The sequence below is a fragment of the Echiichthys vipera genome (assembly GCF_963691815.1).
Source record: "Echiichthys vipera genome assembly, chromosome: 8".
In the NCBI taxonomy this organism is placed as follows: Eukaryota; Metazoa; Chordata; class Actinopteri; order Perciformes; family Trachinidae; genus Echiichthys; species Echiichthys vipera.
Window position 1 is genome coordinate 16053988 of NC_139833.1, and position 17171 is coordinate 16071158.

General features: G+C 39.8%; 1 protein-coding gene across 2 annotated transcripts; it reads right to left on the reverse strand.

The window, feature by feature from the left end:
- Positions 1-10: 10 nt before the first annotated feature.
- On the reverse strand, positions 11-16812 carry jazf1b (JAZF zinc finger 1b). Of its 2 annotated transcripts, none has more exons than XM_083917986.1 (5): positions 16584-16812; positions 6345-6417; positions 5454-5567; positions 3827-3992; positions 11-1873 (listed from the first exon to the last, which is right to left on the reverse strand). In XM_083917986.1, exons 1-5 carry the CDS (start codon positions 16696-16698, stop codon positions 1697-1699), a joined length of 645 nt encoding a protein of 214 aa, XP_083774112.1. In that variant the 5' UTR covers positions 16699-16812; the 3' UTR covers positions 11-1696. The 2 variants fall into 2 exon arrangements, with proteins under 2 accessions (XP_083774112.1, XP_083774113.1); XM_083917987.1 differs by having other exon boundaries at positions 3827-3996; positions 5454-5647; positions 16584-16740.
- Between the last annotated feature and the right edge of the window lie 359 nt (positions 16813-17171).

Consider the following 17171-nt stretch of genomic DNA (forward strand, 5'->3'; position numbering starts at 1 on the left):
TTCTAAATGTAACAAAAGTTTACATGAAGCAGCTTTCTGAAGAGATACAATACAATCACCATTAGTTTCTCCCAACAACCTCTGGTGTTGCCTTTTCATACACATTATACTATTGTTTTTTTTAAGTCCAGAAACATATGAAAATATAATTTAATGCACTTAACACATAACAATACATTCACTGTACACTATATCAAAGACTTTCCTCCATACTGGCAGTACAATACTGTCACAATTCTCATTGGACCGTAGTTCATTAACACTAACATCCATGCAGTGAAGATGTTAACAAATGGCTCAAACTTGATAAATCTCCAATTTTGTGGCATTTAACAATCTGCGGTTAACTATTCTGCTTACTGTACCCTCAACCAACGTATTTTTATGGCACACAGTAGGAGTTGCGTGTGATTATTTCACGGTTCCAACATAAAACACAACTATCGTTGACCCCAACTTTGTTCCATCCATGATGAACACAATCACATGGTTCCATAAGACCAGAGAGTCAGTGAAGGGCAGACAGTCTGGGCTGAGCTGTCCGTGTAATGTCTGCATTCTCCTGAATGTGTCTGAACTGTCAAAATAAAGCCATACAAAGATCTGTAATGATTGGAATGGTTCTCAATTCAAGGCAACTACTGTACATACAGAAATCTCACAATACTGGAAACACCGGAGGTTTGGTATACATCTTCCCTTGGACCAATGTAGAACTTGCAAACTTCTGCTCTGAAGGCCTTTTGCTTCGTTTTGGTAGCTACTGTACATACACCAGAAACGAGAGATTGGCAAAAAAATGCTAATTTGTTGGCAACTTGTTACAAAAAGTGCTTAAATCCCTCACTGTAAAAACAGTGAGGAAAACTGCTTTACGTCTTCAGGGAGGTGACTGGGAACTTATGGGCAGCAATGACACAGTTCCCATGATCCCACTGAACAGCATAAATACTATCAGAACACTTGGGCAGAATTGTGGAACTGAAATGTTTGCAAACGTCACCTGAGATCAGCCTTTGGTGCTCACACACAAGTGTTTGCAGTAAAAACAGATGGAAAAAAGGTTTGGGACACTTGTGATATGAACGGAAAAGTAACAAAATCAAACAACTGATTATTTACAATAAATCTGATAAAGAGTTACGACGCACACATTCTGATTGTTTTCATTTGCCACGGTCACATTTTTAGATTCAAACGAGGGAAAGGTAATGGAGCCTCCTTTGTCTAAAAAAACAACAACATCCAAATCTTTCCTCAGTTTTCTCTGACTTCACATTGCCTTTAAAGCAGGACGCCCTACTGTACATGCAAGGCTACGTGTGGCTTAGTGTGGCCGTTTGTCCTCTAGTCTACAACAAGCCCTCATCATCAACAAACACATACTGTATGTCGAAAATAATAAAATCAAATAGATAAATGATAGTTTAAATGTGCAAAATACAAAACTGTGAACTACATAAAGATTTAACATTCAGAATAAAAGTTAAGGATGAATAATAACACATTTATACCATGCAATCAAAAATAGTGTCATAGCAAAGTGGGATAAGAGAGAGCGAAAGAATAGGGGCAGGGGTTTAAGGATGGGGGGTTTGAACAGGGTGGGAATGTGAAACAGCCATTGCTGGTGTTGTTGGGCATTCAGATGGTTGAGAAGTGGCCCGAGGGAGAGTGCTGGTTGCTCACTCGGTCTCTACTGCTGCATCTTGCGGATGATGTCGGTAGAAATGGGTGGGTGGAAGTTGATGGTGTGGTGGCGGAGACCCTGAGACGTTTTGTAGCTCTTCCCACACCGGCACTTAAAGGGTTTGCGCACCCTTATCTGGGTTCGGTGGCCATTCTTGGCATGATATTTGATCCCGTTCACATTCTGTAACGAAGCAAAGAATTCACTCAGCTATGGCGATGATTCAATATTATAGTTTATCATCTTTCAATGAAATCGATATTGTAAAAGAAAAAATCATTTTGACATTTTGTGATGCACAATTACGTTGTCTAAATTGACAATAACTGAAACTTCTTAGAAAATGTTATCTAAAACAGCTAAGGAAATTTCATTTGAAACTGGCAGTTTTTTTTTTATGATCAAATTTAACAATATCACAGAGTTCAATCAACTAGATTACATAAACCCTGATTTCACACAAATGCAAGGGTGCAGATTTACTTTAAACTTGGGGGGGGGGGGGGGGTGCATAAAGAAGGGAGGTCTGGGGGTCCACCGCCCAAAGAATTTGAGTGTCAAACATTTAATTTCCTGCATTCAAGTTAATTTCTATGCACCAATTGGTGGAAATGTATCCCTTTATTTATGCAAGGGAATACGTAGATGACAATTTTAAACATCCATCAGTCCATCTTCAAACGCTTGTCCATATCGAGGTCACGAGAGAGTTGGAGTAAATCCCAGCTGACATCAGGGTACACCCTGGACAGGGCACAGAGCGCACATAGAGACAAACAGAGACAGACAACCATGCACACTCACATTCACACCTACGGACAATTTAGAATGATCTATTAACCCAACACGTTCATGTCTTTGGACTGTGGGAGGAAGCCGGAGAACCTGGAGAAAACCCACGCAGACACGAGAAAACATGCAAACTCCACACAGAGGGGCCCCAGCCGGGATTCAAACCAGGAACCCTCTTGCTGTGAGGCGACAGTGCTAACAGTGGTCCTAATACACTGTTGTAGTTGCCTTTTAGTTATTATTCTCGCTCGAGAGTCATTTGCAGCAGTATTAGAGCAGCTTTTTCCGCATTTATGTCATCAAAGCAGAGTATCTTATACTTTGCATACTTCTTCCATCTGTTTTATGGCAGATAGCAACGTCTGCTTTTGAGGTTGCATACTGCCCCTTACTTTAGCTGCGAGAAGAAGGCGATTGAAGGAAGAATATACCTGTATATACAGTAGTATATCATCAAACATATATAAAAATGTCTATCATATATATTTTTCTATATAATTTCTATTGGAATGTAGACAAAACCAGCAGCCAAAATGCATTACAGCAATATTTACGTCATTTGGATGACACATATTTTGTTCATTTAGCACAAAAGTTCTTAATAAAATGAGGAAATACCTTTTAATTGTCAAGTATTTAATTCACACTGGAGTATACAAAAAAATGTGGTTATTTCATATACCCTATTTATTTATTGAATTGCCAGAAAACATGCTGTGATATATATCTTTATATGAACTGACCTATATCGGGATAGAAGATTTTTGCTCGAAAGATCTCCTAGGCCTACATTCAACCATCTCTTGACATATAATTACACTTTAACATGTGCTTAACTGTGCTTCCAATTACAACTTCCATATGAAAAAAGAGGATGCCTGTTGACAGTAGGCTGTAGAAATGAGAAATAAAATGTCTTGTTCGGTCCCTGAACAGATGCCTCATGCTGTCTGCTGCCTCAGACTAAGTCATTGCCCATAACTCTGTCATTCACGTCAGCAATGCAATTTTCTCAAGCTGCACATAATTTATCCCGACCGCACACACCAGATGTGAACGGAAAATCCTGTAAAACTCCACATCACTGAAGTGGACGAGATGTATGCATCCATGTTGACATGCTGCAATGCTCAACTAAGAACTGATTTTTTCCCAATGTCAACAGCAGGGAGTCCATTTTGATTTTTACATCAACACATAAAATCACATATCTCACTTGATGCAAATTTCCTCCGATTTTTTTTTCGGCCTCTACCAGGGCATGGTAGAAAAAATATTTCACACTGACAAATCATGTTTAATCCATAGTGTGTATTCTACGAAGAGATGCTGTGTGAAACCTACCTTGTATCTCTTTTTACAGCCTGGCACGGGGCAAGCAAAAGGCTTCTCATCTCCTCCGTTCATACACATAGAACTGAGGATAGACTCTGAGCTGATGGCGCTCTCTGTGGTCCACGACTCATCGCTGTCAGACTCTTCAAAGTCCACCTCCTCCTCATCACACTCGCTACCTGTGGGAGGGTGAAAGACATGAAGTCAAACAACTCAAGGCATCATGACCGGTCATGATCATACAAACCTTTCTCCAAAGCAGCTCTGATTTATGCACACTTGATGACTAATCTGTGACAATAAACAAATCCTGGCTTTTGAGCATTCGGGCTCACAAATGTGAAGCATTCTCAACATGTGCTTTGGGGGCAGCATTCACATAATGTCTACTTCATGTGCACCCGTTTCCGGAGAGACTGAAATATACCAATCGTGGGAAAGAATGTATGTATTTTATTAAGGTCTCGGGGCCTGAGATTGTTTTATCGATTAATTAAAGATGTTATGCCAGAAGGCAAGCTGAAAAACCACAAGAGTTAACAACAAGACAGAGCATTAAAGACTGCATACAGAACAAGTACATGGGAAAACATTACAAGAGAAAGAACTAAAGCGTTTTTTTTTGTTATGAACTGTGCACTGTAGTGAATTAGACTGAGCAGCTGGACTATGAAAGCTTCCCCTCTTTCTGTGTAGTTTGAATGTGAGTTTGATATAAAAAAATATATATCTCCTAAGCTTTCCTGCCGATGCTTTTTGTTTACAGGATCATTTATAGTGTGCCAAACTTTGAGCCCTAGTGGTTGAATTCATCAACCAAGTAATGGAAAATATTGAGATGTAACCAACAATTGGGTGAAGTGAAGTGAAGGGTTTTCTACAAGCAATACCAAATTATATAATTTAAATTTTAATAAGCTGTTAAATTCATTACAACTGACAATATATATTGATTCATTGTAAAGGTTAATCAAGGGTGAAAACATTGCCTGCTCTCTGCTGTTTCTTTTCACCTGCTTCAGTCTGAAAGCCATTTATTTCATTATCATCTTTTTTTAAGTAAGAAGATTTTATCCCTGAAGACGATATTCATTCGTTGCCTCATTGCCTTTCTTCATAATGTAGGAAGATGTGAGTACTATCTAAGCTGGCAGAGATTGAGATTTACTTTTGAGAGGAACACTGGCTCCCAAATGGTGGAACGAGCTCCCCATCGACATTCGAAAAGCCGCAGACTAAAAAGCGCATCTCATTCGACTGCACCTTGGCTAAGGAGATGATTTAAAATTTTAAAAATGCACTTATATGTAGCACTCTATAGATGGCTTATTTGAAGCTACAGCACTTATTTAATAACTTGCTCTTCTGGTTTGTACCCTAATTGTTGAATGCACTTATTGGAAGTCGCTTTGGACAAAAGTGTCAGCTAAAGGATATGTAATGTAATGTAATGAAACAAGGTGTTGGCCTTCACAGTGTCTTTAAAACGGACCTCCTGGTTGAATGTCAGTCTCCTTAACTGCTGCAGCACTCTGCTGCTTGCTTGATAAACAACATAGCATGTATATAACTGCCGCAGTGACTACATCCTGGACATCTAACCAGAGAGGTGAGTGTGTTAAGGTAGTTTATGTACCTGTAGGTGTACTGCTTCGGAAAGAAGAGGACGGGGTGATGGGTGGGGTGACTGGAGGGGTGAGGTTTCCACTGGTGTGGCGAGGCGGAGTGGAAACACTGCTGCGAGACAGACCTGTCAGAGACAGAGACAACTTGGGCTGCACCTTCTTCTTCAGGGTCTCGTGTTCTCGCCGCGCAGCATCTGTCATGAACCTAGCATTGTGGGATGTAAGATCTGTCAAAGTTTGCAATTGATCTTATGAAAACTGGGTCATCTTATCCATTGTACAATGAGCTACTTGTTAATGTGGGACTGCCCTGATGTTTACAAAACCCTAAAGGTTTGCTACTGTAGAGCACATGTTTGGGAAAGAAGCATATAATTGGCTCTATTCCCATCAAAAAAACCTTACACCAGGGTTTATGATGGATAGTAAAAATGTATCATAAAAATGAAATGTTAACATAGACATTGTTAAAGCAAAGTGGAATTAACAAATTAAGTGATAACCACATCAAGATGGTGTTTGGGAAGGCAGGGAGACAGCGGCAGACCTTCTTGTACACTGGCTTGCTGCATAAGGCTTTTAAAACCACTATTCAAGCACCATATCAAAGACAACTGGGATGAACCTAGAGCAATAAAAAAAAGCTACCAAATACTGAAGCAATTCATCTAAGCAATCCACCAGATGCCATTTAAAATAGCTGGTAGAACCTCACAGCAGCTCATAGGACACAGTATAATATTCACTGATGTAGAGGAGATAAATCTTTACGGGGACAAATAACAGCAAGGTCATTATTATGTCAGATTTATAAAGTAGATTTATTTATAATTTAGTCACTGCATGAATAAGTGGAAATTCAGCTGATTTCTTTCTCGATAAGAGATCATACATTTCTTTACCTGTTGATGTAGCTGAGTGCAACATATGTCGGCTGCTGCTGCTCCTGCTTCTCCAGAAGACGAGGGTCTGTGTCTGAGCAGGTGAGAGAGACAGAGAGTGGTTACATCTTGTCATATATGGTCATTTTGAGAATAGCAATGTACTTGTTTTTTGGGACGTCCAGTTCCCGGCAGTCTTTGCTTCACTGATCCAACTGTTCACCTGAACAATCATCCCGACCAACCAGAAGTTACTGGCACAGATCCCTCAATGGCTTCCCAACTGAGATCAGTTTCTAATGAAGGGTCAGGCCAATCTGGAAGCACTGCTGTAGGCATATTAATCTGGGCTTCTGTGGTGGTAGGCAAATGCTCTTTCCTTGCTACACCACAAGAGCACTTGCACAGAAGAAAGGTGCAGGGACAAGGTATACAACACTGATATCAAAAGGTGCAGTTAAAGTCTAGATTTAGTTCTCAGTGCAAACTTTTCAACCCTCTAGCATCAGATTACCAAAATATGATAGCCATCAGTAATCTCTGCTACTGCACCATACCTACTGATATATTGTACATTAATGCATTGTTTACCTTTAACTATCAGTGGCTACTTTTTAACTTTACGGTGGATCAAAATCTGATCTCATGAGGGCTCCTTATGTGTCTGTTATTGTAGGCCTACATATGTGAAAATGATCTTTTTAGGAAAAAAATGGAACTGTATTGTATCTTTTGGATGATGATGTGAGATACACACTTGCTGCCTTAAAAAACCTACATCAGGGTATCTCTGAGCAGTGCTCTCAGTGGCAAACACGTGTGGCTGAACTGGGTGAGTCCTAGATATGAATGCGTGTGTGCAATGTGTATAAGTGAGGAGTTGTCAAAGAGCCTGCATGACTCAGCTAATAAACAACAATTTAGTGAAAATAATCAAAATGCAGGATATTGTGTACCAATGTGCAGTACAATTAGTTGAAACATGATGTAATGCACCACTGTCTAGACTACAGTCACTGTTTAGTTAAGTTGTTGCTGGAGAAGCGCCACAGTTTCCAAGCTGATGCTGGTTTCTTGACTTATTTCCTCGAGACCTTTGTGCTCTTTTTCTATTAGCTTAATGAAATGCCATATGTGTCCTTTACTGCATGATTAGGCTTTTTCACTGTTGGTAAAATGCAGGATCCAGTCCGTCTCAAACCATATTCTGCTACACTGTTACTTTTATTTAAAATACACAAGGCGAAAGTACCATATCACTTTTTTGAAAAGCTGCTCTGCAGATGCCACATTGCTCATACATGACCACACTTGACACATACTGTGTTTTCCCATGCTGTGCTCCAGACATTCATCTTGCTCAGCAGTGCTAAATGTACAACAATAGCCAATCTCCACACCCTGAGGTGAAGCGGGCTTGACTTCAAACGCTCTTCCCACTGCCGTCCATGTGGGAGAAGAGAGATCCCCATAAAACAACACAGTGTCTACCACTTACCAGCTGAGCCTCTCTGTCTGCCTCTGACAGAGCGGTGAAAGACTGCTACCCCCATGTGGTTAAATCTATTGCTTGTTTCCATCCACAAGCTCATTTATTTACACCTAGGCCTATTTGTAACATTAAACTTTCAAAAGACGCTTTTGTAACGCACGATGACTACAGTGCACCTTTAATAGAACATGTATATTCAGCAAGCAAAAAAACAACACAGCTCAGTCCTTGTTGCTATGATTTGAAAGTGACTAATGATAGAAAACATATGGAAATTAAAGCTGTCTTGGTTAAAGGGATAAGCAAAACCTTTGGGAGGCTGTAATAAAACCCTGAGTCATACTCAATTATTACTTCCACAGTGTTGGGCTTTTCCTCCTGTTTGTTTGTTTGTTTGTTAGTTTGGAACAAAAAACCTAAAACAATTTTCCATTTTATGTCTGCTGGGCGGAGAGACCAAATTTTGGTGGTGCTCACTTATATGGGAATTCACCGTTTTTTTATGCCTATGCGCAAGCAACATCCGATTTCGTACGCATGTATGTCCCGTTCTCTTGAATGCAACATCCCAGGAACCCCTAAAAGAATTGCCTTACAATTTGGCACAAATGTCCATTTAGACTCAAGGATGAACCTTTTTGATTTTAGAGGTCAAAGGTCAAGGTCATTGTGACATTAGAAAATGTGTTTTTGACCCTGACTCAAGAATTCCTATGCTAATTATGATTTTTCACACAAATGTCTAACACAATAAAATTATGAAGTGATTTTATATCTAAAAGGTCAAAGGTCAACTTCACAAAAAGACTTCACTAAACACACATTAGTTTTAGACTTATTAGTATTTGTATTTTAGTAAAGTAAAGTTCTTGTAATAAGACATTTTTATATTTTGTTAAATTGGAAAAAAGGATTTATTGGACACACGTTTATACTCTTTAAAATAAGGTATCTAAATGTTTAAATCAGGGATTAGCATCAATAGTAGAGGATGACCAGGCATAGTGAAGACATGAATTACAAATTTGTTGATGTTTTTTGTATTCTAACTTTTAATTTGAATATTTTTCAATTTAGTCACTGTGATCGTAGTCTGGCTCAACAGATAGACAGTGCTGAATAAAGTTCCTGACATACGGAGTGTGGACGGCTTTGTCACTCCACTTCTGCTGTCTTTGTGTTACCGTTGTCAAAATCTGTTCGCTACGAGAAACAAAAACAACCTCTGCAAGCCTGCTTGGTTCTTTCAGCGAATGATTGTAAAGATCTACAAAGAACAACATTTGTTGTCTAACAGGGATGTTTTAGCATGTTTGCCCACAGGTTATGGAAAAAGCATAATTTTCAAAGCACAGCTTAGCGAGAGTAAACGGAGAAAAAGGCCTAAAAATGCCATGGTTTTGGTTGTGTGTGCTCTTATGTCAGATGCTGATCCGTTTTCTGACACACCCATCATCAGTCGAAGTTGATTTGCGACATCTATTAACTTTGGCAGTGGCATCCACCATTGACATTGATTTGAGCTTCTGTGATAACAGTTTAATACATTTCTGCAAGAGCAGCATACAGCTAGCAAATCACCTTTGATTAAGGTCCAGTGAGCTCCTCAAGAGTTTAAGTATAGACAGGCTTCACCTCGAGGTCACAGACAATCAAATTATGAGTGTCTTTTCCTTTCTGTCACACAACAGTGGACAAACATCTCTAAATATTTTTCTAGCATTTTCTTTTGCGGGTAATTAGCCATTTTAAGGCCAGGGCTGGCCTCCTTACGTACATATGTTCCACTAAAACAAGATCCCTCCAGAGGCTATTGCAGAGGCACTGTCGCTGCATCCTGAGCTTAGCACTGCCCAAGACAATTGTGATTGGTTTAGAGAAATGATAACAATATGCAGTTTTCCGCTTGTCCCAGAATGTGGCAAAGAGAGATTACTACGACTGTTGATTTCTGACCTGGTAATTACTCAAAATGAGCTTTCAAAACTGGTTGATGTTAATTCAACTTCTCTTCTCAAAAGCTAAAACTGTTAAGAACACCAACATGGTGTATAAATTAAAAAATACTGGCACACACATGCACATAACCATCTACAGTATAAAGGAAACAGAAAGCACAGACTGCACTCTCTGTTTTAACAGTGTAAGCTACTGGCTTAATTCAGTCATGAAAAAGGTGAAAGTTGATGTTGACCAGTAAAACTCAACCGAAACCACATTTAAGTATGAATGAGAAAGCACATATTTTAGAGGTCTAACAGGAATCTAAGTCAACAAACCCATGTCAAAAGTAGACATGGGTGATGAAAGATGCGAGGCACCATCATCCACTCTGTGGTTACAGCCAAGCCGCTTGGTTGACTGTGAAATAGTGGCAGAGTTTTATGATACTGGCAGGTAGGCTCTTTGAAAAGCTTAAACCTCATCGCCTAAGGCCCAGGAGGGTTCCCTCAAGGCCTTAGTCGTAAGCAAGTGTTTCATTAACAGTGGATTTATCCCCAATGAGAAGGACAGCAGACCTCTCTCTACTCTCCAGCCAAAGTCATGGTAACACGGAGCAGGAAAGACACATTCATAATAGCCCTATTCCCCTGCCAAAAGCCCAAAGGCAGTGCAGAGACTATTCTGAGGGCTGTGTGTTGGTATGTGTGTATATGAGTGCACAAGAAATCCCTCCTAACATCCCTAATGAGACTCAAGGAGTGGAATGGCAGCCTGCTCACGGACCGCTCAAACAGCAGTGGATCAATCTGTTCCCACACACTGTAAATCACACGCACCTCAGGTGGGGACTGGGGCGAGGGAGGCCTGCAGGGGCCAGTTCCCCCGCAGCCTCTGCTATTCTTTCGGGGCCACCAGCAGTCAAGGAGAGGAACGCAGGCGCCTCAAGTAGAGATGAGAACCCTTCTAATCAAACTACACCGGTGGTCCACCTTGGTGGCCGACTATTCTGGGAAACAAAATAGGGCATCTATTCAACATCACTGATTCCTGAGGCAAATAATCAGTTCCTTTAAGCCCCAGTGATTGTTTATGTATGGGTAAAAATAATAGATAGGTAGACAAGAAGAGGTCTAAAACAGATCTATAATTCATGTATAATAAGGCTCTTTAATGTTGGATTTTCACAGAATACACTCTGACTTTTGTCAAGTTCATTAATTTAAACTTTTCTAAAAAACATTCCCATGCAAGGTTTCCATTTTTAGTATATTCCATTTTCTGCAAATTGCAGTTCACATCAAAGAGAATTCTCTCGCAAAGTGAAGAGAAAAATCTGGATTTTCTGCAGGTCTGAAAAAAGTTTCAAGCAATTAAAAACCACTTCCTGACACCTAATCTGCATCCAAATGCATCATGTTTTTGGTTTCTTACCTATATGTCTTAATATTTAAAAACCTTGATAAATTTCCCCTTAAAAAAAGAACTATGACAAGCTCTGTTGATTATCATTTCATCCCAACAACACTGATATACCCTATATATTTTTCAATTCATCAAAGATGCTTAGCCTCAATGCAACAGAGCACACAACCCTTTCTTTTTACATGAAAGCATTGACTAGGTCTACTGTCAGTGTGTATGTGTGAAGCATGGGTATGGGAGCGTATTCTGACTGAGCCAGTGGTTGCAATGTATGAGCGCAGAGAACATGATGCAATAGCATGTTCTCATTAGGGCCTCTATGACGACCTGCGACAGGAAACCAAGAGTGGATCACACAACAAACCTTCCTAAGGCAACGGGGGAAGTGACGCCTGCTGCCCTCTCATAACGTCCTCCACGACCCTCTTTACACACATACGCATGTGCGCACACACACACACACAAACACACTCACACGCACACACACACACACACACAGCTCCCTCTCTCATTTCCACCAGTGTCTGGCTCTCCCATCCACCCTCATGGCCAAATGCACTGTGGGGTAGAGCAGAGTGGTGAGCATTATGGTGACATGTTTATGGCGGCTATGAGCAGCAGGGGACATTACCAGGAGTGGTGGCACAGGTAATTCATTATGATGTGACCTCTGAGGAGGAAATGAAAAGAAGTCAAGCTCCATGTGTAAGCTGCCTTTGCGGGTTACTGCAAAAAAAAAATGGGGAGGTTAAAATGATCTATTATAAAGACATTTAGCACAGACAGCAACTTAAACGCGCACCAAGTTATAGACGTGTCTCTACAAAAGACACATCTGCAAAAAAATCAGGAAACAAAGGGGGATATGTATAAAAAGTTTAAAAAACACACATTCATTGCTGCTCATCGCAGACATAATATGCTAGTTGAATTTGTGATATGGTGCAACAAATGTTATTTTCATTTTGGATTGATTAGCCAATAATATTCTCTATTTATGGCTTAGTGTTCAAAATATCTAAAACTTCTCAGAGTTCAAGAGGAATTCAATTTTTAGTATTGTCTGACCAACAGTCCAAAATCCAAATATAATCAGTTTACAATCATTTAAAACAGGGGGAAAGCTGAACACTATTACAATGGGAGAGCTTCAACAAATATGTGTAATTTTTGGTTGAAAAACAACACGCAAAATCCTTCATCAGAATAGTTGCAGATTAATTTTCGATCGATCAAATAATCGATTCAGCTTGAATATGTATTTTTCAACACAAATGCCAATGTTTTCAGACTGATATCCAGTATTTATATTATTTATAATTATTTATTATATTTGTATTCAAGTGACACAAACTATTTTGCTTAAATCCATAAATAGTAAATCCATAGTAGTTAAAGTAGTAGCAGTAAAGTAAATAAAAGATTTTAGGTTACATGTAACTTCTAAGTCTAATTCATGTAGCTGCAGTAAAGGAGGAACCCTCATATCTGCAGCATTTGACATGGAACAATATCGTATGTTTGACATGATCTATTAAAGCATTGAACAAAACCGTATAAAAAAAATGAAACATTTCAGCAAAAACATCACATTTGTTCTGCATAGAACTACACAGCCATGTTGTGTGATGTCAACATAGGCTGTACATCCTCTCCTATGAATTAAAAATGTTTTGTCGAGTTTGGGAGCCCCTCATGTCGCAGTCACAGCACAAGAACAGGAGCACTGGAGTTGGGGGGATGGGGAAATGTAATTAGGCCCACCAGGTGCACAGATCAGGGAACTAGTTACTGCTTCACAAATTTATTACTTCCGTGCAGATTTTGGGGGTGCATACCGAAATCTACTAAATGAGCCTCCAGTGAGAACTGGCAACAACCAGACTCGTTGTTACCGAGCCTGGACACTTCAGGCCATCAGTACGCCAGGCTCCAGCAGCGCACACACTCTCAGGTCCATATAACATGGTCGCTGTTTGCTTCTGGTCTACAGAGGCCTGGTCGCTCAGTGACAAGGTAAACATTTCACTGGCTTAGTGCATGCAGTTTTTTCATGCCGACACAAGAATACCAGACCATTGAGGAGACCGTTCAAGCTTAACATGACTTAGGCTCAGTGTTAAAACATTCCTCTGGTTTGTTGGCGTTTTCTGGCACTCATTAGCATCTGCTCTTTTAAAGTTAGCTGAATTTGTTCACAAAGGGCTAAGCGGACCACCCAACACTCATATTATCAACTTGATTCTGCTGACACGATGGTGGAAAAACAATAGCGGATCCATTTTGAGTTTGTTTATCATAATTGATGTGGGATTGAAATGATTCTGTATTTATAGGCCTATTTTATTTGATAGCCTATTTGTTTTATGAGATTCAAATTGTAAGCTCCCCCCCCCACATAGCTGTATGTGTTCTTGTGTATGTTATGATCTGTACATCCTAAACTATGACCAATGAATATATATTTCAAAGTAGCTGTAATAAAAAGTACAGATATGTATGACCATGGGACTACTCAAGAAGTATGATACATTCAAGTATAACAAGACCTCCTTAAATAACCAGTTATTTAGCTCACTAATTATCCTTTTCAATATGCTTTCATTTACTGAAGCTTGACCCTTTGAGCCAGTTACTGTGTGACACATTATGCTGTGTTAATAAATGAGTCCAGTAAGTAACTTTGGGCCTATAATATCCAGCATAAGCATTTACTGGACGGACCAGGTATCTCAAGAAAGTCCCCTCAACCAGTAGCAGAGCAGCGCCACCTCTTGTTCACAGACCTGATCAACAGGCTGGTTGGGGAAAATGGGGACAAGAATGTGTGCTTGTTTTCCAGGCGCCTAATTATAAAGGAGAATGTGCTTTAAGCAGCAGGCCACCAGATGAGGAGGAAGACAGGCCAAATCAAGCACTCTCTCTGTAATTATGCTTCACAGGCACTTGGCACAACGCGCAAGATTTCGCACTTCTCCGAGTAGGCACAGGCCAGTGGACGAAGGAGGGGGGCAGCAAAGTTTTTCCACTCTGAGCCAACTAATTGCCTCATTACTCCCCAATAAGTCATTTGGAAGCATTTTTTCTAAAGTAACACCTCGGACACATGCACAGCACACAATCGGAGGGCAGAGGATATTAAAGCCAGTCAAGCAACAAACAAGAACAACAGAGGCAGCTGGGCCTTGTCAGCTTCAATAATAAGAGTCTGAAATATTAGATTTGGAAACAGATGTAGGAACTTAAAGAGTGTCAAACTGTGAGGAGGGAAATTCACTTTGTAGTCTAGGCCTAAAGTTAAAAGATATAAATGCTTTTAGCACAACACAAAAATGTAATGTTCATAATAGGCTTATACACTTTTATGCATTTCTTTTATATACATGGATGGAACAATATAGTATTGAGGACTAAAAGACAATGGATAAATAAATAAATACATAAAAAAGTTAAACTTCTAAATTGTGATTTGCTGCTTTGATTTTTTTAATGTATTTAATTAATTTAATTTAATTTAATCAATTTGAAGTCAATAAAGACTATAAAGACATCAGTCTGTGGCAGTAAATACGCAACCACCAATAAATTAGGTTCTCATATAAACTCAATGCCTTTTTTTATTTTTTACATATAATTTAAGTAAATAAAAGCATAATGTTTCACCTATATACAGAGTTATTTCAATACCATGTACTTTGTATGCATATAAATGGGTTCACAGCTAATAATAGCCCTCTGGGTCTGATACTACCGCAAGGTAGTCACATGCACTAACATGCATACACGGCCAGACCTGCTGTCAAAACAAACAAACAAACAAACAAACAAACAGAGAAACTCAAATTACAACACACACACACAGGGAGAGTTACTTCATTCTGCCCATTACTCCACTATATCTTTATATAGCAAATATTTGTTTGCTGCTATATCAATTTGATAGAAGTGCTAAGCATGCTCTGAGCTGTTGCATGTGTACTGTAGACCAACACTTATGTGGACATGATGAGACACACACACACACACACACACACACACACACACACACACACACACACACACACACACACACACACACACACACACACACACACACACACACACACACACACACACACACACACACACACACACACACACACACACACACACACACACACACACACACACACACACACACACACACACAGAGAGAAGGTGATAACAATACCAGCATCGTTGCTGGTAGTAACATTGTGATAAACTTGATCCAGTCCTGGTCAAGCAAAGTCTGGGATAAGGACATGACCAGATGTCCAGCATGTGGCCAGATGTTAGCCCCTCTGCTATTTATTTTGCAAGGACAAGATGACTGTGACAGGTTTAAAAAAAGCATATCTCAGAAATGACAGACAGAAAAATTAACACGAAGCAAATACTCAAGACCAACTTTGTCATTTGGCCATGTTCACAAGTGTACTTGACTCACAGCTAGTCTCCATCATTGAGTGGAGAGACACAACAAAGACTGAGTAAGTAATTTTCTCTCCAGAAAAAACAATAGTTTATGATGTTTTTCCACCTATATCCGCGACAGACACCATAAATGAATAAAAGTTATATGGGGTATATGGAAGTTTATCCATGCGCATATAATGACGCTCTAATTATTATTATTATTATTATTATTATCATTAAATAATGTTACACTTTATAATTACTATGTTATAAATATGAGAACATGAGATACTAAATCATCTAATTTTTAATAAAGTAGTCCGCACATATGTTGTACAAAGCTATAATTGGTTAATTTGTCTGTTTCAAAGTGTTAATGCTAATTTCAACTCAAATTAATATCACACGAATACCAACATTGATTTAAAAATATGTAGGCACATATGCAGATACATTGTGCAACATCACTGTTAGCGAGTCTTAAAGTGATAAATACACACATGTTCGACAGAGACTGCATCCTTACTTTCAGCAAGTAGTAAAACTGCACTATATTGTCAGGCGGATTGAAACAATCTGATAAGTAATCAGTGTATCTTCATTGGTTCCTGCAGACTGCAAGTGAACTCACGACGCTTCACAGGCAGCTCTGCGCGCGGGCCTTGCGCTGCAATAATAATGTTGCACGAGCGAGCCGACGGACCGTAAAGAAACCGTCTTCCTGTTGGTGCTTCAGTGCGGATGGGTTTGGTGATGTAGTAATCAATGAGACAGCGTGGATACAGGCATGCAGATGGTGTACGGGGACCGCAATCTACGAATAAACATCAACAGCCACCACACCTAGCAACAGGGTTGTCAGGACGCAGGAAGTAACTTGCTAGCTCGCTGACTTAGCCACTTCTGCTAGCAGTGCAAACCTCGGCCATCGCTGGCTGCGGCGCTCATTACTTATCGCCTCTTACCGATGTGGTTATCCTCGATGTGCACGATGAGCTCGGCCAGAGAGTCGAAGTGAAGTCCGCAGCCACCGAACCTGCAAGCGTTAGAAAAGAAAGAAGCAGCGGCGATGGCTGTCATGGTCGCGGCTGCATTGGAAATAAGGGCAGCAGCAGCAGCAGCGAGCAGCGGGGAGACAGCAGGCGGACAGCGGCAGGAACAGCTGGAGCGGCAGGGGCGGTGCGGCGACTTCCCCGAGCTGCGTCAAACCAGCCGGACGGAGACAACCAGACCGGAAGTAAGGCGGGTTGTCTTTCACTAGAAAAGCATCCACTGTTTTTAAAAGACGGTCAATAGAAATAGACACAGATCTCATGTAATAATTGGGAATTTGCATAACTACTTTAATATTTGTTTAAAAGTTACGATAAGTCTTTTTTTTGTGCCACTTATTATGAAATAATGGTTACTAATTATAAATATAAATCCATAAAAAATGTAGTAAAAGTACCTGTGTAAAACTTGTGGTCAGTGAATATTATCTTTACTGTGAAATACTTTGACATGAGAAGTTCAATTATTACAAAATAATGATTACATTTTTTTAATCCACT

Coding starts and splice junctions, on each gene's coding strand:
- jazf1b (XM_083917987.1), bottom strand. CDS start 16,698: ATGACAGCCATCGCCGCTGCTTCTTTCTTTTCTAACGCTTGCAGGTTC. Junction 6,418..16,583: donor CATCGAGGATAACCACATCG/GTAAGAGGCGAT, acceptor TCACCTGCTCAG/ACACAGACCCTCGTCTTCTG. Junction 5,648..6,344: donor GCACTCAGCTACATCAACAG/GTAAAGAAATGT, acceptor CCACAATGCTAG/GTTCATGACAGATGCTGCGC.